This window comes from Mustela nigripes, chromosome 12 (assembly GCF_022355385.1).
Source record: "Mustela nigripes isolate SB6536 chromosome 12, MUSNIG.SB6536, whole genome shotgun sequence".
Lineage (NCBI taxonomy): Eukaryota > Metazoa > Chordata > Mammalia > Carnivora > Mustelidae > Mustela > Mustela nigripes.
This window is the reverse complement of record NC_081568.1, coordinates 77,319,141-77,345,901: the sequence shown is the minus strand read 5'-3', so window position 1 is coordinate 77,345,901 and position 26,761 is coordinate 77,319,141. Positions and strand designations below refer to the sequence as shown.

The 26,761-nt window shown below is 39.3% G+C and overlaps 1 protein-coding gene across 11 annotated transcripts in view; it reads right to left on the bottom strand.

Moving 5' to 3' along the window:
- Positions 1–20,460, bottom strand: part of ANKHD1 (ankyrin repeat and KH domain containing 1) — a 131,506-nt gene extending 111,046 nt beyond the window's left edge. For 10 of the 11 annotated variants that reach the window (XM_059417733.1, XM_059417734.1, XM_059417740.1 and 7 more), the window contains exon 1: positions 20,018–20,405. In XM_059417733.1, the coding sequence (XP_059273716.1) occupies positions 20,018–20,308 (291 nt within the window). In that variant the 5' untranslated portion in view covers positions 20,309–20,405. Of the gene's footprint in view, positions 1–20,017 lie in introns of all 11 variants that reach the window. The other variant, XM_059417739.1, reaches the window with a different exon arrangement.
- Between the last annotated feature and the right edge of the window lie 6,301 nt (positions 20,461–26,761).

Here is a 26,761-nt window from a genome sequence, read left to right as displayed (position 1 = left end):
CTCGATCCCAGGACCCCGGGATTATGACCTGAGCCAAAGGCAGAGGCTTTAACCCACTGAGCCAACCAGGCGCCCCCAGAATCTATTTTTTTTTTATTCTTCTAATTAAAGATGGGGAAAAGGAAGGTCTTCTTAAAAGCAATTGCTACTTGGGGGGCCTGGCTGGTTGAGTTGGTAGAGCATGTGACTCTTAATCTCAGGGTCATGAGTTCAAGTCCCACCTTGGGCAAAGAGTTTGCTTAACAAAATGATAAAAAAAAAAAATTAAAAACTGTGCTGTTTATTTTCTTTTTTTTTTAAGTTTTTATTTTCTTATTTATTTGACAGACAGAGATCACAAGTAGGCAGAGAGGCAGGCAGAGAGAGAGGAAGGGAAGCAGGCTCCCCACTGAGCAGAGAGCCCAATGCGAGGCTCAATCCCAGGACCCTGGGATCATGACCTGAGCTGAAGACAGAGCCTTTAACCCACTGAGCCACCCAGGCATCCCAAACACTGTACTATTTAAAAAAAAAAAAAGCTACCATGAATTAAGAGCATTAAAAAAACAGGCTACCATTAACAAAATGCCTCACATTTACCAGCATTTTCTATATTATTCCAATCAATCATCTTTTTAAAAATATTTATTTATTTATTTTAGAGAGAGCAGGGGAGAGGGAGAGAGAGAGGATAATTTTTTTCCCTAAAAGATTATTTATTTATTTATTTATTTGACAGAAACACAGTGAGAGAGGGAGCAGAAGCAGGGGGAGTGGCAGAGGGAGAAGCAGGCTTCCCTGCCAAGCAGGGAGCCTGAGGCGGGGTTTGATCCTAAGACCCTGGGATCATGACATGAGCCCAAGATAGTCAGTTAATGACTGAGACACCCAGATGCCCCAAGAGAGAGAATCTTAAGCACAGAGCCCAACTTGGGGCTCAATCTCACAACCCAGAGATCATGACCTGAGCAGAAACCAAGAGTTGGAAGAGTAACTGACTGAGCCACCCAGGTGCCTCCCAATTCAGTCGTCTTAACTACTTGATGAAGTATATTAGATGACTTTAATTTTAAGTAACTGAAACTCACGAAAGTTATGGGACTTGCCCAATATCGCATAATCATACAGGATCTGAAGCCATATATTTTGGATGCCAAAGCTCATACTCTTTTTACCACACCAAACTCGTATTAAGTGAATCTTCTCAACAATGGAGTATTACTAAAATATTAACCAACAAAGTAAGCAAAAAAACTACAAGTACGGTAATGCTTCAGTTTAAAAACAGTAACAATGTCAGGAAAAACCTTTTTATTTTTTTATTTTTTAAAAAGATTTTATTTATTTATTTGACAGATAGAGATCACAAGTAGGCTGAGAGGCAGGCAGAGAGAGAGAGGAGGAAGCAGGCTCCCTGCTGAGCAGACAGCCCGATGTGGGGCTTGATTCCAGGACCTTGGGATCATGACCGGAGCCAAAGGCAGAGTCTTTAACCCACTGAGCCACCCCGGTGCCCCAAAACCTTTTTATTTTTTAAAAAGATTTTATTTATTTATTTGTCAGAGAGAGAGAGCACAAGCAGGAGGAGAAGCTGGCTCCCCGCTGAGAAGGAGCCTGATGTGGGACTCAATCCCAGGACTCTGTGATCATGATCTGAGTCAAAGGCAGACACTTAATCGACTGAGCCCCCCAGGTGCCCCAGGAAAACACTTCTTTAGATCAAATTAAGTGCAATCAAGATTAGCAAACCCACTAACACCTCTTTGGCAGAGTTCTTAAAAAGACACACAAATCATGTTTTCATTTAGTAATTTCTGGCACCTACATCTACATTATTTCTAATGTATATTTACCACACATATACAACAAAATTTGTGCCAGAATAGGTTTTTTAAAAAGAAGACTGCTCACATACTCATTAGAAAAGTCACAAGGAATGAAGTACCTGGCAATTAAAGCCAAAAAAATCTTAATGTTCAAAGGATAAACTTTGTATTTTCTCTATCATAATAAATGGGTAAGGTTGAGGTTAGAAAGGAGTCCTGGCTTCTTCTCATTATCCCAAATAGAAAATAAGCATTCAACACTCCAAAGAAATACTTGATTTTAATAAGTTAAAAAGAGCCTCAAACACCCATAAACCTCCAATTAATTCCAATAAGGAGCAGAAAGCATAATGACTAAGAGCAAGGACTCTTAGGAAACCAGCTCATCTCTCATAGTGTGATCTTACCTAACTTGTTTTAACTCTTTAGCCTCAATTACCTCAGCTATAAAATAAGGACAGCAGTAACCATACCACAGAGTTATTGATGAGTAAGCAAGATACTATATCTAAAATTGCACAACAGTGCTTAACACATGGTAACTGCTCAACAAATATTAGTTATTATTATTATTATTATTAATATTATCACTATTACTATCATTAAGGTCAGTTTGCCTTGCCTTCCTATACTCTTACTCTCCACTCCACAAAAATAATATAGAATCCATCATACTCATTTTAGGCTAACAGGTAATATGAGCATATTAAGCACTACAGATATATTCATTCAACATTTTTTCAGCACCTACTATATGCCAAACATTCTATTATATACTGTATATCTATTATATACAAATATAAATAAAACATGACTCTTGCTAATTGAAATAGAAAATCAAGTAAATGCAATAAACTATTACAGATGTTATAAAAGTTATATACAAACAACACGAGAACACAGAAAAAGGAATGGTCAATTCCAGCTGGAGTAGTAATAAAGGACATGAGTTAGAGATGACAACTCTGAAACAAGAAGGTATCCAAGAGTCCAAGACACCTGAATTAAAATACCAACTTTGGGGCACCTGGGTGGCTCAGCTGGTTAGGCATTCAACTCTTGATTTCAGCTCAGGTAATGATCTCGGGGTTGTGAGAACTGGCCCCACCCCGGGGTTCCATGCTTAGTGGGGAGTCTACTTGGGATCCTCTTCCTCTCCCTCTGCCCCTTTCCTCAATCTTTCTCTCTCTCAAATAAATAAATAAATCTTTAAAAAATAAAATAAAATCCCAACTCCACCATTACTAGATATACGACTCTGTGTACATCACAAAATGTCTCTAAGTATCAGTTTCCTCATCTGTAATTTGGGGCTAACTGTTTTTGCAACTTGAAAAAAAATTTATTTGAGACAGTAAGGGGGGTGGAGAGCAAGTGCACAAGGTGAGTGAGGGGCAGAGGGAGAGGCAAACTCCCCACTGAGCAGGGAGCCAGAGGTCGGGCTCCATCCCAGGAGTCGAGGATCATGACCTGAGCCAATGGTAGACACTTAACCAACTGAGCCACCCAGGCACTTTTTGCAATTTTGATTTTTGATTAAAACCAAAATCTTCATATGATACTGGTAAAGAATATATGAGAATATATGGGTAAGTACATATCCCAGTGGACAATAAGCCCTCAACATATAGTAGCTATTATGATTCTAGAAGCCAAAGCAGCAGAAGCAAATTAAACCAGGGCCAATAATAGCCTGATATGCTCAGAGAACTATAACAATTTGGTATGACTAGAAACAAAAAGCAAATAAAGTAGGGTAAAAAAGGATAGAGTTTAAAAAACAGAAGCCAAATCCTAAATAGTCTTGTATGCCACATTAAGGAGTCTTAGATAAAGAAATGAGAAGGCTTTTTGTCAAAATAGTGGTATGACTGGACTGACATTAGACAGTTTACTCTGATAGCAAGATAGAGTAAAAATTAGAGGGGTATAATCTTGAAGGTAGACAGAGCCAGGGATTAGTGAATTAAGTGCCATTGAAAGATGATGGTTTTATTTATGGCAGAAGCAACAAAGAAAGGGACAAATAAACAAGATGTTAAGAAAGAACTTACAGGACTTAATGCCTGCTTAGATGTGTATGGTGAGAAGAAATAGCAGATATGAGATGTGAGGTTTCTGACAACAGTAAGCAACTTTAGGGCAATGTAATTTACAAAGGTGGAGGTAAAAAAAAAAAATTGGGGTGGAGGGGGAAATGATGAGTTCAGAATTAAAACTGGTGCCCTGAGCTATTTATACAACATACACATAGTAGGCAGTTGGAAGGCTTCTTGGCAGACTGCTAATAGTAGGAGATGGAAGCCACATGGATATACAAGAGAAGAATGTTCCTAAGAGAACAAACTACAAATGCCAAAGGCTCTGAACCAGGGCATGCTTGGAGTTTACAGAACATAATGAAGCAGCTGTGGTTTTGCTTAAATATGAACACAAGACAATCTGATGGTAATGAACTTTGTATCCTTTCATTTTAATCATTGCCCTCTAAACTTACCACTTAAAAACCCATCAAACTCCTAAAGTATGACATCTAAACATCAAACTTTATAGTAATCATCCAGCTTACACAAGAGAATGATATTTGCATTTAAGATCGTGGATTGTCACAAGACCATGAAAATATTAAAAGAGGTAATGCAATTAAAGTACACAATGCATTAATCACCCTCAAAAAAAATCTGTTAATATGTGAAAGGAGTTAGAAGGACAAATAGAACTTGAATAAATAATTTACCTTGTTTTAAGAAGTTCTCTGAAATGTTCATGCTTGTGAAAAGACCAGTATCTTTAAGGGCAGGGACCACATTTTTTCATCTTTGTCATTCTAAAGAGTAGCATAGTTTATCAAATAGTAGGCTCTATATAAATTACTGTCAAATAAACAAATTTACTCTACAATACCTAACAAACAGACTGCCAAGGACTCTAATTTCTGAAAGACATAACTTTATTTTGTATGATGTGAATTCATGAACAAGAGGTCCTATCCTAAACTAAATTCTGATTTTCTTTTCTAGAGAATGAGAGAATGATTGTAACAGATAAGCAACAAGGAAATAATAATACACAAAAGGAAAGTATCTTTGATACTGTATTATCATACTATTCTAAATTTTGCGGGGGGAGGAATAATAGATCAAATCCATGCACCTGATTTAAGTATAGCCTTAATTAATGCTCTCTTCTAATTAAAAGGAAATAAACTTCTTTATCAAATCCTAAGTAAAACAGGTACTATAGTACATACTCTTACTGTTCATAGAGTGAAAATAACTAATAATTTAATATAATTGCAACCATTTGAGCAGTGACATCTAAGATTTGTTTTTGCGATTTAATCACATAGGTGATAACACTAGCTTGGGTGTCAAGCAAATTGTATGTTACTTAAATATTAGATCCACACCTCTTAAGCAGTTGTTAGAAGCTACCAAATGCAAAAACTCTAATGGTTTATATTTTATTCCACTTATTCATTTGTCCATTATCCTAAAAAAAAAAAAAAAAAAAAAGAAAGAAAGAAAAGAAAAGAAAAGAAATTCCACCCACATTCTTCATGCAGACTATAGTCCACATCAAATGCATTCAGACTACAACCATGGAAACCAACCATCTCCTCCCACTTCCATTTTATCTCCTCTCAAACAAATACCCATGGTTTGTCAAGGAGAGGATACATGAAAAATAATCAAATACTAATACTGTGACAACTTGCTCTTCTCATGGGCTGGCAAACACAGGTTTAACACACTGAGTTATCCCCCTAGTCCAATAAGAGTGTAATAAGAGGGGCAGAAATTTCGACAGTTAGAATATTACTAATAGAGGGGAAGGAACTTTTATGTGTGACCACAGATTCTGCAGCATACTCCCTATTAAACTCTTCTGAAGACCCAATCAAGAGAAGGAGAACATATCCAATAACCTAGAATAGCTAAAACAATCTTGAAAAAGAACAAAATTGGAGGACTTACACCTTCCCATTTCAAAATGTACTACTACAAAAAGCTACAGTAACCAAGACAGTATGGAATAAGCATAAGACATCTAGATAAATTGAATTTAACAGAAATAAACCCTCTCATTTACAGTCAACTGACTTTTGACAAGGGTGCCAAGGCAATTCATTGGAGGAAAAAACAGTCTTTTCAACAAATGGTGTTGGGACAATTGGTTATTAACATTCAAAAGAATGAGGTGGAATCTCTACCTCACACCTTATATAAAAATTAACTCAAAATACACCTAAGATATAAATGTAAGAGTTAAATCTACAAAACTCTTAGAAGGAAGCAGGCATAAATCTTCATGACTGCGGATTACACAACAGTTTCTTAGATATGACACCAAAGGCAAAAGCAACAAAAGAAAAAAAATAGGTAGTATAAAAGTTGAGCTTCCCCAAAATTTTAAAATGTTAAGGACATAACTGAGTGAAGAGACAATCAAAAGAATGAGAAAAAATATTTGCAGATCACGTACCTAATATGGAACTAGCACCCAGAATATGTAAAAAGAACACTTACAATTCAACAAGAAAATAACCCAATCAAGGGACGCCTGGGTGGCTCAGTTGGTTGGACAACTGCCTTCGGCTCAGGTCATGATCCTGGAGTCCCGGGATCGAGTCCCACATTGGGCTCCCAGCTCCACGGGGAGTCTGCTTCTCCCTCTGACCTTCTCTTCACTTATGCTCTCTCACTGTCTCTCTCTCAAATAAATTTTTTTTTTTAAAATCTTAAAAAAAAAAAAGAAAAAGAAAAAGAAAACAACCCAATCAAGAAATGAGAAAAAGATCTGAGTAGGCATTTCTCCAAAGACACACAAATAAGCACATAAAAAGATGCTCAACTTCATTAGTTATTGAGGAAATGCAAATCAAAACCACAACGAGATACCACTCCAACCCACTGGGATGCCTATATAAAAAAAAAGTTACCAAAGATGTAGAGAAGTTGGAACCCTCGTACATTGCTGATGCGAATGTAAAATGGTGTAGCAGCACAGAAAACAGTTTGTCAGTTCTTCAGAAAGTCAAACATGGGAGTTAGTAATCATAGGGCCTAGCAATTACACTTCTTAGGTAAACACACAAGAGAACTGAAAATAAATTTTTTTCTTTCTTTAAAGATTTTTTTATTTATTTGACAAACAGAGATCACAAGTAGGCAGAGAGAAGGGGGAGCAGGCTCCCTGCTGAGCAGAGAGCCTGATGCGGGGCTCGATCCCAGGACCCTGAGATTATGACCTGAGCCAAAGGCAGAGGCTTAACCCACTGAGCCACCCAGTCATCCCTGAAAAGAAATTTCATGTAAAACTTATACACAATTGTTCACAGCATCTATATTTATAGTCCCCAAAATGTAGAAAGAACTGATGAACAAAATGTGGTATATCCACAAAATAGAGTATTTTCCCAGTGGAGTACTGATACAAGTTACAACGTGTAGAAACCTTGGCAACAATATGCTAAGTGAAAGAATCAAGGTACAAAAGACCTCATATCATATGATTCCATTTATACGAAATGTCCATACTAAGCAAATCCAAAGACAAAGGCATATTAGTGGTTATCAGAGAATGTGGAGTGGGGGCAGGAGGATGCATAGGAAATGACTGCTAGTGGGTACACGGTTTTGTTTGGGGGAAGGGAGTGGTGATGAAAATGTTTTCAAAAGACAGTGCTGGTAGTTGTACAACTTTGTAAATACATTAAAAGCCACTGAACTGTACATAAAGAATGAACCTATGATATGTGAATTATATTTCAATTTTTAAAACTCTGGGAATTCGAATTTGAAAAGTACTTTGGAAATCTGTTCAATTTCCTATTTTGATAAATGCACTACAGTAATATAAAAGAATATTCAGGGAATGTAAATTCAAGAATTTAAGGGTAAAGAGGCATGAGGTATGCAACCTATTTTCAAATGATTCAGAAAATAAATTATTCATTTATTTGTTTATAGAGAGAGGATAGGACAATATGAACACAACTGGTGAGTCTTGGTAAAGGATATATGGAGGGGAGGGAGTTCCTTGTACTACTGTTTCAACTTTCCAGTAAGTTTCAAATTTCAAAATAAAAAGTAACAAAGGAAGATAATGTAACCAATATAATTGGACTATTGCCCCTTTGGGGATCGTTTTTTGATAATGATAATTTGTTTCACCTATGTAACTGAATTTTGCGACTGTATAATTTTTAAAAGACAAAAATAAAAATATAGAGATATAGCAGAAGAATAAGTAAACAGAGGAAAAAATCAATTAGAAGCTGGTAAGAGCTAAAAGTCCTTCCAAAGTGTACCACTCAAGGTATCAGCTGACAAGGTCAAACCTTTACTTTCTAAGATTTCATAAAATGAACATTTTTTTTCAATTTTTCAATTTTTACATGAAAATGTTTTTCAATTCTACATCATTAAAGAAAATATTAAGGTCCATTTATCCTGCTTTAATACTATACTGAGATAATTTTTTTAAACTGAATTTACCACTAGTGATATAAAGGATAAAACATGTTCTTCCTAGCATTTAATCAATACATGAAGCAGTGTGATCAATCACAAGTTAGATAATATGAGAATGAATCAGGAAAAAAGGGGGAATTATATTTCAGAAACATCGACTCATCTATACTATTCCATGTTAACTGGGTTCAATGCCTTTAGGGAAGACACCACTGAGGGCTCACACAGCCTCTCCCTATTACAGATGACTTTTATTATTTTGTCAGACTCAAACCTTTTGATTTGGTATTATCTAATGCAATAATACAATTAAGATTTCTTTAAAGATTTTATTTATTTTGAAAGAGAGAGAGAGAGAGGGAGGGGAGGGACAGAGGCAGAGGGAGAGAGAGAAACCCAAGCGGACTCTATGCCAAGCAAAGACCCTAATGTGGGGATCCATCCCACAACACTGGAATTATGACTCAAGCCGAAATTAAAAATTGGACACTTAACCAACTGAGTCACCCAGGTGCCCCAACACAATTACATTAAGATTTGCATCAAAACAGGGGCGCCTGGGTGGCTCAGTCAGTTAAGTATCTGCTTTTGGCTCAGGTCATGATCCCAGAGTCCTGGGATCCAGCCACACATTGGGCTTCCTACTTAGCGGAGAGTCTGCTTCTTCCTCTCCCTCTGCTTGTGTATTCTCTCAGTCTGCCAAATAAATAAATAAAATCTTAGAAAAAAAAAAGATTTGCATTAAAACTTGTTCTCAAAGTGATCTACAGATTCAGTGTAATTCCCACTAAAAGCCCAAGGGCCATTTTGGCAGAAATACAAAAACTCATCCTAAAATTCACGTGGAATTTCAAGGGACCCTGAACAATCTTGAAAAAGAAGAACAAATTTGAAGAACCAACACTGCCTGATTTCAAAACTTACTAGAAAGTTACAGTAATCAAATCAGAGTGATACTGGCATAAGACCAACATATAGACTAATGGAACAGAACAGACACGCTAGAAAGAAACCCTCCAACACATGGCAAATTGATTTTCTTTTCTTTTTTTTTTTTTAAAGATTTATTTATCAGAGAGAGCGCAAAGCAGGGGGAACAGCAGGCAGAGGGAGAAGCAGGCTCCCCCCTGAGCAAGGAGCATGATATGGGACTCAATCCCAGGACCCTGGAATCACAACCAGAGCAGAAGGGTAGACTAAGCCACCCAGGTGTCCTGGCAAACTGATTTTCAACATGGATGTAAAGACCAGTCAATTGGAAGATGATAATGTTTTCAATAAATCATGCTGGAAAAAAATGGATACCCATATCAAAACAACGAAGTTGGACACTGATCTTATATTGTATACAAGAATTAACTCAAAATGGATCTAAGACCTAATTTAAGAGCTAAAACTACAAAATTCTTAGAAGAAAACATTGGGGAAAAAAATCTTCATGACATTGGATTTGGCAACAACTTTATGCATATGACACCAAAAGTATAAATGAAAGAAAAAATAAGTAAATTGGACTTCATCAAAATTAAAAACTTGGAGGAATAAAAGGCCACTATCAACAGAGTAAGAGGGCAACTTACGGAATGGAAAAAAAATAGGTGCAAATTACATATATGATAAGTAATTAATACCCAGAGAACATCTATAATTAAACATTGAAAAAGCAACCTAACTAAAAATGGGGATAGCAGGGCATCTGGGTGGCTCAGTAGGTTAAGTGTCTGTCTTCAGCTCAGGTCATAACCCCAGGGTCCTGGGATCAAGCCCTGCTCAGTGGGGAATCTGCTTCTCTCTCTCACTTTCCCTCTGTGTACTCTCACTTTCAAATAGAAAAATAAATCTTTAAAAATAATAAATAAACAAATATAAATAAAAATGGGGATAGGATTTGAATAGACATTTCTCCAAAGAAGATATACAAATGGCCAAAGGCACTTAAAGGCATTTAAAGATGCTCAATATCACTAATCATTAGGGAAATACAAATTAAAACCACAATGAGATACCACTTCACACAAATCAGGATGGCTATTGTCAAAAACAAAAACAAAATAAAAAACAAGTATTGGCTAAAATTTGTGGCACTTGGAACCCTTGTGCAATTTTGGTCAGAATGTAAAATACTATAGCTGCTATGGAAAACAGTATGGCAATTCCTCAAAAAATTAAAAACAGAATTACTATATGATCCCGCAATCCCACTACCATACTCAGAAGAACTGAAAGCAGGGACTTAAATAGGTATTTATACACCCATGTTTATAGAAGCATATTCACAACTGCCAAAAGGTAAAAGCAATTCAAGTGTCCATCAACAGATGAATGGATAAACAAAATGTGGTATATACATACAACAGTATAGTATTCAGCCTTCAAAAGGAATGAAATTCTGACACATGCTACAACATAGATGAACCTTGAAGACATAATGCTAAGTGAAACAAGCCAGTCACCAAAAGAGAAACACTGTATGATTCCACTTATTTGACATACCCAGAGTAGTTAAATTTACGAAGAAAGAAAGTAGATGGGGCACCAGGGTGGCTCAGTCGGTTAAGCAGCTGCCTTAGGCTCAGGTCATGATGCCAGGGTCCTGGGATGGAGTCCTGCGTCGGGCTCCCTGCTCAGCAAGCCTGCTTCTCCCTCTCCCTCTCCCTCTGTTTGCTGCTCTGCCTACTTGTGTTCTCTATCTCTCTAATAAATAAATAAATAAAACATTAAAAAGAAAGAAAGAAAGTAGAAATGTGGTTGCTAGGGGCTGGGGAAGGGTAGATGGGGATCAATACAAAATCTGGGAAGATGAAAACATTCTGGAGATGGCTGCTGGTGAAGGCTGCACAACAATATGAGTGTACTTAATGCCACTGACCTGGACCCTTTAAAATTGTTAAAATGGTAAATTTTATGTTATGTATATTCTAAGAAAACTAAAAAAATGGTTAAAATGGTCCATTTTGTCTCTGTATATTTTGCTACACACACAAAAACAGAAACAAAACTTGTTCTCAATCTAACTCTCCTCATTACAAACTGTTAAACAAATCAAACTCACCTTGGCAACTTAATAAACTGCTCTCCCATACAATTCTTTGGTTCTTAAGGCTAATCCCTGGGGGTATACTTGCCTTACCCTTTTCAAAATTGCTCACTAATGTAGGTAAATCAAACAGCCAGGATACACTAGGGTATCTACTTTAAAAAAAAACAAACAAAAAAACAAAAAAGAAGAACAAAAGCAAACACCTTTTCTACTACTGAAAACATCCATTAAGGGAAAAACTTAATGAGAACAGAAGTGTACTTAAAGGAGGAAGATCAAATGTGCTCTTTGACAAACAGCTGCTAAGTTTCAGTCTAGCAAGTAAAACAGAGCTTTATATACAAGTTTACTTTTTTCCTGGTTTAGGTAAAGTTGGCCGGAAAAAGGTAAGCCAATCAATCATCATAAAGCAAATGATCTTCATTCACGGAACTACACACCATCAACTACCAATAGAACAGCACCTAGACTTTAATTTCTACAAGTTAATCAGAGTGTTAACAATACACAAAACCAACATTTTCCATATTGGCAAAGGTGCAAAATTGGGTTTATCCCTTTCTATATCAGTAGTTTTAATATTTATTTAATTCTTTTAAGATGAATGAAATTTTCAAGTAAGTTCAATTACAAAATTACCTTAGAATAGTGCTCCTCCTGTACTCAATGGTATACTTTTTTTTTTAAATTTTGTTTATTTGACAGATGGAGATGTCAAGTAGGCAGAGAAGCAGGCAGAGAGAGAGGAGGAAGCAGGCTTCCTGCTGAGCAGAGAGCCCGCTGTGGAGCTTGATACCAGGATCCTGGGATCATAACCCGAGCCGAAGGCAGAGGCTTTAACCCACTGAGCCACCCAGGCGCACTCTCAATGGTATACTTTTAATTGCCTTCTTAATATACTGATCTACACAGCAGTCACCGATTTCGTTAAATAATATAAAACCTTTCAGGCTGGGTTATGGACATTGAGAAGGGTATGTGCTATGGTGAGTGCTGTGAATTGTCTGAGACTGATGGTTCACAGACCTGTACCCCTGAAGCAAATAATATATTATATGTTAATATAAATAAATAAATAATATAAACTTTTCCAACAAGGTCAACTATAGATTATGTGCTAGTCTGAGACAGGCATGTCTTAAGCAACTAATTAAATTCATTGGTACAATGCACCAAAAAAGAAACAGTCAGCAGGAGAAGTAAGATAACTAGAATGGGAGTCAGATGACCTATTTTCTACTACAAATTAGCTGTGTTATCCTGGGCAAGTCACTTAGCTCAACTGTGTCCTGACTTGTAAAGCTTTGCCCAGGGTCCCAACATGAAGTTTCTAATTTGACATTTTGCCAAATATGGGTATTTTTAAAAATTCATAACAGTAAGAAGAGTATTATCTCAAAATAGAAAAAAAAAGTACAGAAAAATAGCTTTATAAGTTCATTACATTGTCCTTACTTTTTTCGTCTCACTTTAATGAAAACTTCTATAGGGACTAAGCAAGCATTTATTGGAGAAACAGTATTTTGTAACCCAAACTGCCTTATTTCTTAATCTGAAGAAGTAAAATAATAGCATGGGTTCTGGATTCAGTACTAGATTCAAATCCCAGCTTTACCACCTACTAGCTGTGTAACATTTTAACCAATTTTTTTGGTTTTTGTTTTATCATTTCCCTGAGCCTACATTATAAAAATGCAGACATCTACCTCAAAGGGGTATTGAAACAAATAATCAAAGTATCTAGTACGGTACTGGCACATAATATGCATTCAGTAAATGGTAGCAGTTACCTAAAAAGGAGATGAGATAGGATTATCATCAAGAATTCTATGACTTTATAGACATGCAACAGAAAAGGAAAACTATACATAATAAAGCCCAAGAAGATATATATATTGAAATAGTTAGGGGGACCTGGGTGGCTCAGTCCTTAAGCATCTGCCTTCAGCTCAGGTCATGATCTCAGGGTCCTAGGACGGAGCCCCACATTGGGTTCCCCACTCAGGGAGCAGTCTGCTTGTCTCTCTCCCCCTTCCCCTCCCCCTGCTCTTGCTCTCTCTCTCAAATGAATAAATAATCTTAAAGAAAAGAAAATAAGGGAAAAGAAAAGAAAAAGGGTGCCCGGGTGGCTCAGTTGGTTGGGTGTCTGCCTTCAGCTTGGGTCGTAATCTCAGGGTCCTGGGATGGAGTCCCACGCTGGGCTCCCTGCTCAGCAGGGAGTCAGCTTGTCCCTCTGCTCCTCCTCCCGCCCACCCCTCCCCACTTGTTCTCTCTCTCTCTCTCACTCTGTCTCTATCTCAGGAAATAAATAAAATCTCAAAGGAAAGAAAGAAAGAAAGAAAGAAAGAAAGAAAGAAAGAAAGAAGCAGTTAATTTATAATGGGTTAAAAAAGGAATTTTTTATAATGGGTAAAAAAAGGAACTGATTTTATTTCTTATACTTTTGGTTATGTAGGAAGGTAGATTTGGTAAAAACAAAACAAAACAAAAAACAAAACAAAAAAAAAGGTAGACTCTTTTTACTTGCCAACTCAAGACTAGTACTTTTTAAAAACTGCTTTGCTTTCTCTTTAAAGCAAAATATTTTATTTACCTAATCTATCACTGAATCAGGCCAGAATTGGTTTTCAGAGGTTATCTAGTGCATTTTCACCTTACTACCAGATAGACTCAGGAAGGAATGTGCTTAAACTCATCTCCAATGCTTCATTCTTAACGTGTTTTATCACTCTGATTAGAAAAAGTCTAAATCCTTCTCAAATTTATCGCTTAGAAATCTCATATATAGGGGTACCTGGGTGGCTCAGTGGGTTAAAGCCTCTGCCTTCAGCTCAGGTCATGATCCCAGAGTCCTGGATCAAGCCCCACATCGGGCTCTCTGCTCAGCAGGGAGCTTGCTTCCCTTCCTCTCTCTCTGCCTGCCTCTCTGCCTACTTGTGTCTACTACTACTGCCTGTCCAATGGATAAATAAAATCTTAAAAAAAAAAAAAAAAGAAATCTCATATATAGAGTATGTTATATTTGGTATAATAATAGGGAAAATAAAAATTCATACTTGTATTTCCATAAATTCTGAAAGGAAATAAAAGACATAAAAAGTATAGAGGGCAGGATATTTGGGATGGGTTATTTCAAGATTTTTCACTGTATTTGCCTTTATGTCACTGTGACTCACAAATTGTACACATGTAATCACCTATTGAGATGTACTAAATAGGGGCACCTGGGTGGCTCATAGGTTAAAGCCTCTGCCTTCAGCTCAGGTCATGATCCCAGGGTCCTGGGATTGAGCCCCATATTGGGCTCTCTGCTCAGCTGGGAGCCTGCTTCCCCCTCTATTTCTGCCTGCCTCTCTGCCTGCCTCTCTGCCTACCTGTGATCTCTGTCAAATAAATAAATAAAATCTAAAAAAAAAAAAAGAAGAAGAAGAAGAAGAAGAAGAAATGTACTAAATAATAACCATAAGAAAACCTTCCATCCTTCAAGTTTCACAATAAGGTTTTCCTCCATCCAAATCTAATCAACTTTGGCTTGACCCACCATTCATATAACCATACTTATCAACACATCATTTTATATGTAAAGTCTTTTTTAAAGGTTTTTAAATTTATATATTTGACAGAGGGACAGAAAGAGAGGGAATACAAACGGGGGAGTGGGAGAGGGAGAAGCAGGCTTCCCACTGAGCAGGGAGTCCAATGCAGGGCTCAATCCCAGAACCCTGGGATCATTACTTGAGCCAAAGGCAGACACTTAAGGACTGAGCCACCCAGGTGCCCCATGTCTTAAGGCTTCAATGAATGAAACTTGTAATATAACAAACTGTTACAGTAGTAACATGTAGCTTTTCCTTCTGTAAACATTTCCAGTGCCTCCAAAGTTCGCACTAGTATACAAAGTTATATTTCCTATTTTATCACCAGTATTGATAATTTATGGAATAAAGTACTTTCTACCTTGAATGAAGTCCCCATCAAGGTTTTTTAGAAATTTATTTTCATGAACAATAAATGAATTTTTCAAAAACAATAGAGTATTTTAAGTGAAAGTTACTCGAAATTATAAACTTACTGCAGAAAATTTACAGCATTTAACTTTTCAGTACCCTCCTTCAATTTCTCTCTTGTCTAGATTATAAGCACAAGCCTTGAAATGCTATTAAAAGCAGTGACTCACCTTGTTTACCTAAAGTTTGAATACAGAGTATTCGTGACAAAATTGCCATCCCTGCTGATAAGAATGGGCTCTAGACCAGTGGTTCTCAACCAGGGGTGAGTTTGTCCCCAGAAGACATTTAACAATGTCTGGAGACATTTATGGCTCTCACAACTGGATGGGTTCTACTGGCATCTAGTGGGTAAACGCCAGGGATGTTGTTAATGCACAGGACAGCCTCTAGCAACAAGAATTATCTGGACTAAAACGTCAGTATGTTGCTGTTGAGAAACCTTGTTCCAGATTACAGATTACAAGTAACTCTAAAGCAAATGATACATCTCCTCAACTAGAGAAAATCAAATAGAAATTCTGTATGGCTGTACTTTTGCCTCTAAAAATAATTTTCAAGGAAAAATAAATCCCTACAAAGCTTTTGCTATAATTTGCTATAAATTGCTGTACACAGTGTTTGTGTGCTTCTACCTAATTACAAGTAAGGCACAGGCCTCAAGATAAGAAAAAAAACCTCAATATGATAAAAACCTATGCTGTCTAATTGAGTATCTATCTTTAAAGTATCTGTATATAAACAAATACACACACACACATAGGTTTATATAGGCCTAGAAAATTTCCAAAAAAAAAACCAACAAAAAAACCACAACTGTAATATTGGTTATCACTAAAGAATGGGATTTGAAGGATCAGTGGGAATAAAAGGACTTCTACTTTGCACCATATATCTAATACCTACACTGTTGAATTTTTCAACATGAGACTATATGACTTTTATCATTTTAAAGTAGGGGATAACTGGGTGGCTAAATTGGCTGAGCATCTGCCTTCTGCTCAGGTCATGATCCTAGGGTCCTGGGATTGAGACCTGTGTCAGGCTCTCTGCTCCTCGGCGAGCCTGCTTCTCCCTCTCTCTCTGCCCCCACCCCCTACTTGTGCTCTCTCTGTCTCTCTCACCCTCTCTCAAGTAAGTAAATAAAATCTTGAAAACAAGAAGTTTAAAGGAGAATATCATGCATACATATGCATACACTCTGATGACAGAAAAATTAATTCACAAACCTCACAAAAGTCTTTCCTTTAGGTTATTTTCTTCTTTTTTACTTGCTTAAAAAAAACTACGAATCTAAAAATCAACATTTAAAAATTGTTTTTTTGAAGAATTTTCAACCTGATTTCTATTCTAAACAATAGTACATTTCAATAGGATCCAATGCAAGTTCTGATTTCTATTCAAGGCCTTGGACAGCTAAGGAGCATTCTTGCTATGCCTGAAGAAATATAAAACAAATATTTACCTATGTTTAGAACAACAAGAACCGAAGATCCTAAATGGTGGCATTCTCTAAGCTAGTATAATTCTAATAAAAATTTTACAAAAAGACCCAAGCCCATTCCTTAAGCCGAACGGTCTTTTGACTTAGCCAGCAAGGGAAAACAGCTTGTTTTTTCTTAGCTATAGGCTCTCACAATGAACAAATAAGAGGTCCTTAGAGTATCTATGCCTCTGTACACCAAATATATAAGACTTCAACTAATTCTAGAGCAAATAAACTAGGCCTCCACATTTCTTACTTATTTCTCACCAAGTCCTGCCCCTTTGGAAGAACAAGACAAATTTCACTCTCAAACTATAAAATAACTCTTTATCTTTCTGTATGTCTAAAGTATAAGTACTTGGTTCTAGAACATCTAGAAAAGACAAAAATAAAGATTTTAGCATTATTCATCAAATGCCAATTGGGTGAGTATTTTTTTTTTTAAAGATTTTATTTATTTATTTGACAGAGAGAGATCACAAGTAGGCAGAGAGGCAGGCAGAGAGAGAGGAGGAAGCAGGCTCCCTGCTGAGCAGAAAGCCCGATGCGGGACTCGATCCCAGGACCCTGAGATCATGACCTGAGCCGAAGGCAGTGGCTTAACCCACTGAGCCACCCAGGCGCCCCAGGGTGAGTATTTTTTGAACAACATTATGATCTCTTCATACTGGAAATTCAAAGGCAATGATATGGGAGAAGATGGCTAATACTTTGAAAGAAAAAAGAAAAAGAAGGAAGAAATCTGCTTGGGCAAAATATGTCATTTCACTCACAAACACATGGACTATCCTCTACCACACATACTGTAAAGACCAGATACTCCAGGAATTTCTTTCTCTGTGTGATATGGGAGAAAGAAGTCATAAAAATAAAATTTCCTTTTTCTACAGTAAAGTAAAGAATCTATATGCACCCTGAGCAACATCTTAGACTAAGATAAAGTCTCCAGGTATCCCAGACACATTCATTCCAAAAATGAGGCCCACCGATATACACTTAATACCTAAATCCTTTTTAGGCACAGAAAACTTAAGTAACAGGTAACTAAGGAGTTCTACCACTAGCCTAAATGGGTACAAGGATCATCAATAAGTAACATGCAAAAAAACCCATCAAAAAAACAAAAAGGTACGATTCTGCTCACAGCTTTAATCACATGGTATGGGGAATCCAAATGAAATACAGTAAGCTAGAGAAAGAGAGAGAGATGCTGTGTGTGTGTGTATACAACAAGCCTCATAGAAATGATTACTTCAAAAGCTCATTTCCCAGATATAACACATGAGCCAAAGAAGTTAGAAATTTATGACTTTGGGGTGCCTGGGTGGCTCAGTGGGTTAAGCCACTGCCTTCGGCTCAGGTCATGATCTCAGGGTCCTGGGATCGAGTCCCACATCGGGCGCTCTGCTCAGCAGGGAACCTGCTTCCTCCTATCTCTCTCTCTGCCTGCTTCTATGCCTACTTGTGATCTCTGTCAAATAAATAAATAAAATCTTAAAAAAAAAAAAAGGAAATTTATGACTTTGGAGGCTCACTCGCACTCTACCTCTGAAAAAATTTAAACATATTATTTATGTAAAAGTGCATTAGTGATCTTTCACATTACCTATGATAATTATGTAAAAATGGTCCAGAAAATCAAGGATATTACTTTTAGACAAAAGGAAACCTTTTCAATCTCCCTTACAAGTTAGGGAAGGAAAAAAAAAAAAAGACTCTATCTTTAAAATCTAAAGGTATTCCCACTTTGCTCTGTAGGTAAAAAGTACATGTGTTTTAGGTTCCTCTCTCATCCACTTTCATTGAAAGGATGAAAGAAAGTCTTCCATAAGCACAAGAGTGGAGGTGCTCCAGAGACTCTCCCCATAACTGCCTATTCAAATAAAATCCTGTCCCACTTTGACTTAGAAGTTATTTCTCTTAAAGTGAAATTCAAAGATACAGACATTCAAGGGACTAGCTTCCTTACAACCCACACACTATTTTTTCCAAAGTGAAATGTTGGAGTGAAAATGTACTAACATTTTAAAACTAAATGAACCCCTGTTCAGACATGGTAAGACAATGTAGAATGGTAAGACAATGCACTAACTGTATTCTGCAACCCACAAATAGTTTCTTATTCCTCTCAAACACAACAGCCAGGATAGTTGTACACAGAGAAATCTCTGTACTTTAACAGCAAGATCAGAGGCTAAAATAATTGGTCATAGGGGAATGAAGGAGGCACCTTAGAACCAAAATAGAATACTCTGGGCACTTAGAACAATAGCCGTCAAGAAACAGTACCATATCCAAGCCATGGTCAAGATAGATAGATAGATAGATAGATAGATAGATAGATAGATATAGATATCTATATCTATATATATATATATATCCCTATTCCCCAGGGCCCAAAAGATGACGATGCCTTCCATCCCAGGTTGCTCGGACCTAAAAAGGCACAGTTAAGAGTTAAAGAGTTACAAGAAATGAAGGATCTGATCATTAATTTCTGCAAAAGCTGTTCAGTGTTTCAACTTCTCCAAGTCTAAAAATACAGACTTCAGCTATCCAGCTATTCTGAAGTGCAAAGATGCACTGGAATTTCCTTTTCCTGCATAACTTCACAAAAGGTCCCAGGTGCAAGACTCACGTGCTTTCTCAGGGTAAAAGCAGAGAGCTTCTTCATACTAACATGCTTCGAACTAAAAAAGGAGATTAAGAACACTTCTTTCATACGTAGGTAAGGTACAGGGCAAAGAATTGACAGACAACTCAACACTGGGGACAGGCATATAGTGGAAATGCCCTCTCAGCGAGCAAGCTCTGTCTGTCTCAGTCTCTCTCTCCCTCTCCTGTCTCGCTCGCTCTCTCAGTACCAAGGGCAGGGACTCTGGCAAGACCCCGCCCCCCATCTCCAAAGCGGGGTGGGCGGGAGGTAGCCAGAGGAGTCCTTGTTCCCGCGCGAAGCTTAGAGACCAAAGGACTCCCCATTGTGGGTCTACGGATGGTGACGCGAACCGGTCCCGCTCGAGCCGCGGGCTGAAGAGTAAGCTGAGGGCGCACTAGGCCCGCACCGCTGCCACTGCCGCCATGGAGCCGATCGCTGTCAGAGAACGGCTCCGCCCGGGGAGCCAGAGGATGGCCCGAGCCCTGTGCCGGCCCAAAGAGAAATCATGCCTCACACAGTATGGAAGGCGGGGGTCCTGGAAGCGTACCTCGGACACCTCGTCCTCGTCGCTGCCAGAGGCACCACCTCCACCCCCGGTCCTCAGCACTGCAGCCGCCAACTTGAAATCCAGCGCCGCGTCTCCTCCGGCCGCACCGCTGCCGCCGCCACCGACGCCCGGTGCGGGCCCGGCCTCCCCAAAGAGTCTCACGGTGCGAATCCCCAGTCCGACCCCTCCCGGCGGAGGCGGCTCCGAGGCCCCGGCTGGGGCGGATCGCGGAGCCACCGAGTCCAGGTCCTCCTCAAAGGAGGTGCCGCCGCCTCCGCCATCGGTCAGCATGGTTCGCACGCGGAGCCGGAGACGCTGCCGAGTCACTCGCAGCCACCGCCGCCGCCGATCCCGGGAACGAGAGGAACAGCAGGAGGAAGAAGCTTCTCCTTCCCCCCGTCCCAGCAGCGCCACTAACTTCTCACTGCCTAACCTGCTGCCTCCCGCCCCCCACACTCGCCACTGGCTGCAGCTCTCCAGCGGCTGCAGATCATTGGCCAAGGTGACCCGTCGCTCAGGCTCTTCGTCACGCGCCGCTTGCTGGCTCGCGGCCCCCAAGCTGCGTTGACCCGCGCAGGCCTAGGCGGTTGCGAACACCCGCCTACTAGTCCCCACGCGCCGACTTCCGGTCCTTTTCTACGTCTATTGGTCAACCTCTCTCACTACCTCGTCACGACCTTAAAGTGGATTAGTTCGCCTTGTGGTCAGTCATAGTGACCCCTGACAATAGGAAGCTTCATTGGCGCCACAGAGTGTCGATCACTTTGTCACAGGACGTCGCGTGCTACAATTGGCCCCCGTAGTACCATTCATCCCGCCCCCATCTGAGGTGACGGGAAAGGGCTGGGGAATTTCCACTTTTGATTAAAATGACCGCAGAAGTGACGATCCTCAAGAATTGGTAAGATTTGGAGCAGAATTCACTCGGAGTTTGGTGGGGCTTATCTGTCAAGGATGCAAGAGGCGCGGAGGTTACGAAGCTCCCACCTGTCGCTCCCCGCCGGACGCGGAGACTGCGGCCGGAGAATTGCTGCATGGGGATTGGAGGAGAGAAGCAATCCGTCTCAGCGCGTCTCCACCTTCCTGACAGCCCCTGGTTGGAGGAGCGGAGCGTCAGTCATTGGAGCGGTCGCCACCTCTGGGACAGGTGAGATTGTGTAACCTATGCCTTTGGCTCTTTGGGCGGGTGTAGGGGGCTGGGACAGGAGAGGAGGCAGGGCTGTTCTTCCTTGGCGCCTCCAGCCTTTCTGAGGGGAGCCCGGCGCGCGAAGCTGAGGGGACCAAGGGGGCACTGCTTGGGATGTGGCCGCCCCGAGGCGATTCCGCCCGCCCGCGTGCCGGGACGTGGCTGGGTGAGGCAGTTCTACAACCTGCCGCCGGGATGGCCCCGCGGGGCCGCGTTCTCTAGCTCGTGGAAGGCGGCGGGCCTGAGGGCTGGACAGCGCCTTGCCTCAGTACTGGGAACTGTCCCACCGAGGAAGGTGGGAAGGCCGCGAACAGCTCGAGGAAATCAGACCGCAGGGCGTGTTGAGAGCGCGGGCTCTGGCGCTGTTAGGAATTCTGGTGCCTCCACTTACTTGCTGTGTGACCTACGGGCGTTCTGTGCTGAATCTCTGTGACTTTCAGTTCGTTCATCTGTAAAATGGGACCAACAGCAGCACGTCCCTCATTGCGTTGTTGTTTTGAATACGTTAGCAAAGTGCCAAACTTAAAGACCCATTTTTATTAGTTACTCTTCCTTCAGGAGTCTTCCACCTGCCCCTGGGCCCAGGGGCAACCAAACTAATTCTTGTCATATTTCGGTGATGCAAAACAAGCTAGCTAAGGCAGATGGCGGGAGTTGGGGGCGGGGGGGTCCGGCGTGCGGAGGTGTCTTCCCCCTTCTAAGGATCTGTCTCTGCTTCTATTATCCCTATCTTTATCCTTCTCTCTTTTGTCAATAAAGAAGGGCTTTAAAATACTCATGCTTCGACAAATCCTATGATCAAAGATCACCAGAGGGGCGCCTGGGTGGCTCAGGAGGTTAAAGCCCTACTCGTGCTCTCTCTCTCTCTCTCTCTCTCTCTCTATGTCAAATAAATAAATTAAATTAAAAGTCACCAGAAAGGCGTTTGGTGAAGTTTGTATGGCAAATGTCCTTTGACCCAGAGAATGAGCATATGACTTAGGTTGGTTAAAAGCAAAAGATTTGGCACTTCTCCTCTCTTGCAACAAAGGTCTTTGTATATCTTGATTGTGCAATTTTTAATATTTCACCTACCTTGAACTGTAATCTGAAAATTCTGTAAAGACTATAACAATTTGGGGGCACCTGGGTGGCTCAGTCGGTTAGACCACCAACCGGTGATTTCGGTTTAGGTTATGAATCTCTCTCATCGGTGGTGAGATCCAGCCAGGGTCAGGCTCTAGCTCAGCCTAGAGTCGGCTTGAGATTCTCTCTCTCCTACTTTCTCTGCCCCTCCCCCACTCTCTAAAATAAGTAAATATGAAATATATATATATAATTTTTTAAAAATTTGATTCTGCCAAGCTTAAAGAACATTTTGAAGATTGTTAACATTTCTTTGGCATGGTAATTTCTAATTCTGGCATTTCACATACCAAACAAAGGAGTCTTTTCTATAAGCAGAATATGTTAGGTGAATGTTCTTTCTAGATAATAAGTTGTAGGAAATGGAAAAAATTCTTGTGCCTTTTCTACAGAGCTATTTTGATACAAATGTCCTGTGTAGTGTCTTTAGTTAGAATCTACAGAACTTAATTAATTAGCCTGTATCCTCAGTGCTGTTTAAATTTTGAAGACATGTGTGACGAGGTCACAAGCCAAACTAATAGCACCAACGAAAGAAACCCAGCTCTGCCCAACCCACTTCAAAGCTGGATTATCCAGAATTGGTATGGATACATCCCTAGGCAAAAAACAGGTATTGACTGGTGCAGCATTACAAAGGAACTGCTTGTCAGTCCTAACATTAATACAAAAATAAATTTCTGATGCAACTCCCTGAACAAACTCATTAAATTCTTTGAACAAATGTAATGAATCTCGGGAACAGAGAGAAAGGAAATCTGGGCATATGCATTTTACCCAATATATTTGAGAGAGAACTATATACTCTTTACTCAGTGCCTAGCAATCAACCCTGAGTATAGCCAGGAAAATATGATTGAGCAATAATCTTTGTTTCACCTGGATCTTTACCTGAGACACTTGTTGCCAGGAGTTTGACAACAATTGAGTAATCATTTTAGGATTTAGTAACTCCCAGTATTCTAGATAATGGTGGCTGCTATTGTTGAGACTGTATTAAGCATGATTTTAATATTTCTATATACACCACATCATGTGGTATTACAGAAGTGAAAACAGAGAAATCAGTCAATCACTAAACCAAGTAATACCTTTGGTGAATATATCAAATCACACTCAAAGTATTCAATGTAAAAAATCAATAAGTTTATGTGATTTATTGGATAATGTTGGTTTTGATATGTCATATCTTAAGATGGTATTTGCTAACTAAAAAAAGTACATGTCACTGATTTTTCAAATGCTAAATAAGCAGTAGAGAGCAAAATCCCTCTTTGAGGAAATACATATATATGTTAGAAATGAGTATTAGAATAAAATGTTTTCTTCCAAAAAACTAGTGGCAGTATTGATTAAGGAGTAGTTATAGTATATTTCAAAGCACTCTTCCTTTTGACCATCTTTCAGACATAGAAGGAAAAGGCAAAAAGAGAAACTGTATATCCCAAGGATTTTTAAAACTTCTAAGGATAATAAAAATCTTCATTTTTTTTGCAAGAAATGTGAGATTGACAAATGAAATTGTATATACAGGGACTTAAGCTACTTTGACTACTTTAACTGTAGTTCTTTCATGTGCAACTTACATTTTTTCAAGACATTTATTTAATTTCTGCATGTCAGTGCATCTCTGTTCAGCCTGTCTATTTAAGGAAGGAAGTAAACCAAAAAATATGTTGCACTTGGAAGTTATATCATTTAACCTTTATAATAAACTTACCAAGATTTCACCCATTTTCTGATGAGGAAGTTGAAACTCCAAAAAGGTTAAATAACTTCCCCAAGCTTATAAGAGCAATGTATGGAAAGGCTAGGATTTGAATTTATTTCTGCCTGATCTCAAAATCCATGCTTTTCCCCCTATATCACATTGATCTCTTGGTACCCTCAAAGGAAGAGGAACTTCACCAATCAGATAAACTGATATAATAATCCAATCATTTTATCTTTCTTATAGACCTGCTAATTAGCACTCTAGGTGGAGTTATCCCTGACTGCCACCAAATTTAATATCTTTCTTTTTTTTAACAACTGGATGCACTTAATTTAAAAAGTTTTCTGGTTTTTCCAACTGTGTTGTTAATTTCTTAGACCACGTAATTTCACATTAAGAAATTTGAATAGTTGATACCTTCACGTGGTTCAAATTTCAAAAATAATTTTAAAAACATAATAAAAGGAGTCATTTTATTTTGTCCTTTATACACTCAGATACCCTCTCATAAGCAAAACATCTTTTAAGTCTTATTTATTTATTTATACTTACTTACTTACCTAGGGTGGTTTTATGAAAGCATGGGGACAGAACCTGTGAGCAGAAAGAGTTGCCCAAACTGTCTTATTAGGTTTTAAAATATTCTTCTAGAAGGGCACCTGGATGGCTCCATTGGTTAAGCATCCAAGTCTGGATTTTGGTTCAGGTCATAATCTCACGGTTGTCAAATGGAGCCCCACGTCAGGCTCTGTGCTGGGCATGGAGCTTGCTTAAGATTCTCTCCCTCCCTCTCCTCTCCCCCTACCCACTCACCCCCCTTTTCTTTAGCCCCTGCCCCCCACTCCTGTGCACACATGCACACATGTTCTGTCTCTCCAAAAAAGAAAAGAAAAGAAAATAGACCTGTAGAGATTTTTAAATATATAAGCAATTTCATATGTGTCAATTTATTTTTTCTCTTTAAACACAATGGCAGCATCTACTATACACACTTCTATATCTTGCTTTTCTCACCTGATTTATTCTAGACATATGTCATGTTATCATGTAAAGAGGTCTGTCATTCTTGTTTACAACTTCATAGTATTCTGTTTACATGATTTATCATCTTTAGTATTGAATATTTAGATTATTTCCTTACCCCACCCTTCACAAACATTGTTACAGATGTGTAGCTTTCTGATCTACTGTCTGTCCTCAAGGAAGTGCTGGGAACATATTAATTTAACTGAGAAATCATAAGCTGAAGGCTACTGCTTATTTGAGCTATATACAAAACATCTAGGAAGTGGGCATATTTTTAAAAATATGGAGTTATGGCTGCAGCTAGACTACCACACCACACAGCCTAAGAAAAATATTCAGAAAGTTTCCTGGAGTTTCTTCTGCTATTGAACTTACCTTTCCTAAAAAGGGGATGTATATATATACAAAATATCTACTTCCCTTCTAAAAGTTCTATCCTTACTGCCTGCCCAACAAAAATGAGCCCAATCAGGATGCCTAGTTGTTTAAGCATCCGATCCTTGATTTTGTCTTGGGTCATGATCTTAGGTCATGATCTAAGGATTGTGAGATCAAGCCCTGTATCCAGTGTGTGCTGGGCATGGAGCCTGCGTAAGATTCTCTCCCTCCCTCCCTCCCTCTGCCCCTCTCCCACCTAAGAAGAAGAAGAAGAAGAAGAAGAAGAAGAAGAAGAAGAAGAGGAGGAGGAGGAAGAGGAGGAAGAGGAGGAGGAGGAGGAGTGAGGTCAATAATTGATGTTACTCCATTTGATTATACACCTTTAATGCCAGAAATCGTTTTTTGGTGGGTTTTTTTTTCCCCCCAAACTTCTAAAACTAATGCGTATATAAATATCTCTTGTGGTAGAATCACTCAGGTTCTCAGCAAAAGGAGACTTCCTTGGGGCTCTGTCAGAATTTCTTTTTCTTTTTTTTTTTTTAAGATTTTATTTATTGGGGCACCTGGGTGACTCAGAGGGTTGAAGCCTTTGCCTTCAGTTCGGGTCATGATCCCAGGGTCCTGGGATAGAGCCCCAATTCAGGCTCCCTGCTCAGTGGGGAACCTGCTTCTCCCTCTGCCTGTCACTCCTCCTACTTGCTCTCTCTCTCTATCAAATAAATAAATAAAATCTTAAAAAAAAAAAAAAAAGAAAAAGTAATGTAAAACTGACAGCAATAGTAATCATCTCAGGGAGGAGGGGGGTGCCTGACTGGCTCAGAGGATGCCACTCTTGATCTTAGGGTTCTGAGTTTGAGCCCCACGTTGGATGCAGAAATTACTTTAAAAATTAAAATCTTAAAAAAAAAAATGTAAAAAAGGGTGCCTGGGTGGCTCATTCAGTTAAGCAGCCAACTCTTGGTTTCAGGTCAGGTCATGATCTTAGGGTCCTAGGCTCAACAGGGTCCTCCATGCTCACCAGGGAGCCTGCTTAAGTATTCTCTCTCTCCATCTCCCTCTGCTCCACCTCCCACCAGTGTGTGCACTATCTCTCTCTAAAATAAAAAATCTTTAAAAAAAAAAAAAAACGATTAAGGGCGCGTGGGTGACTCAGTGGGTTAAGCCTCTGCCTTCGGCTTAGGTCATGATCTCAGGGTCCTAGGGCTTTCTGCTCAGCAGGGAGCCTGCTTCCCCTCTCTCTCTGCTCTGCCTCTCTGCCTACTTGTAATCTCTCTCTCTGTCAAATAAATAAATAAAATCTTTTAAAAAAACAGTT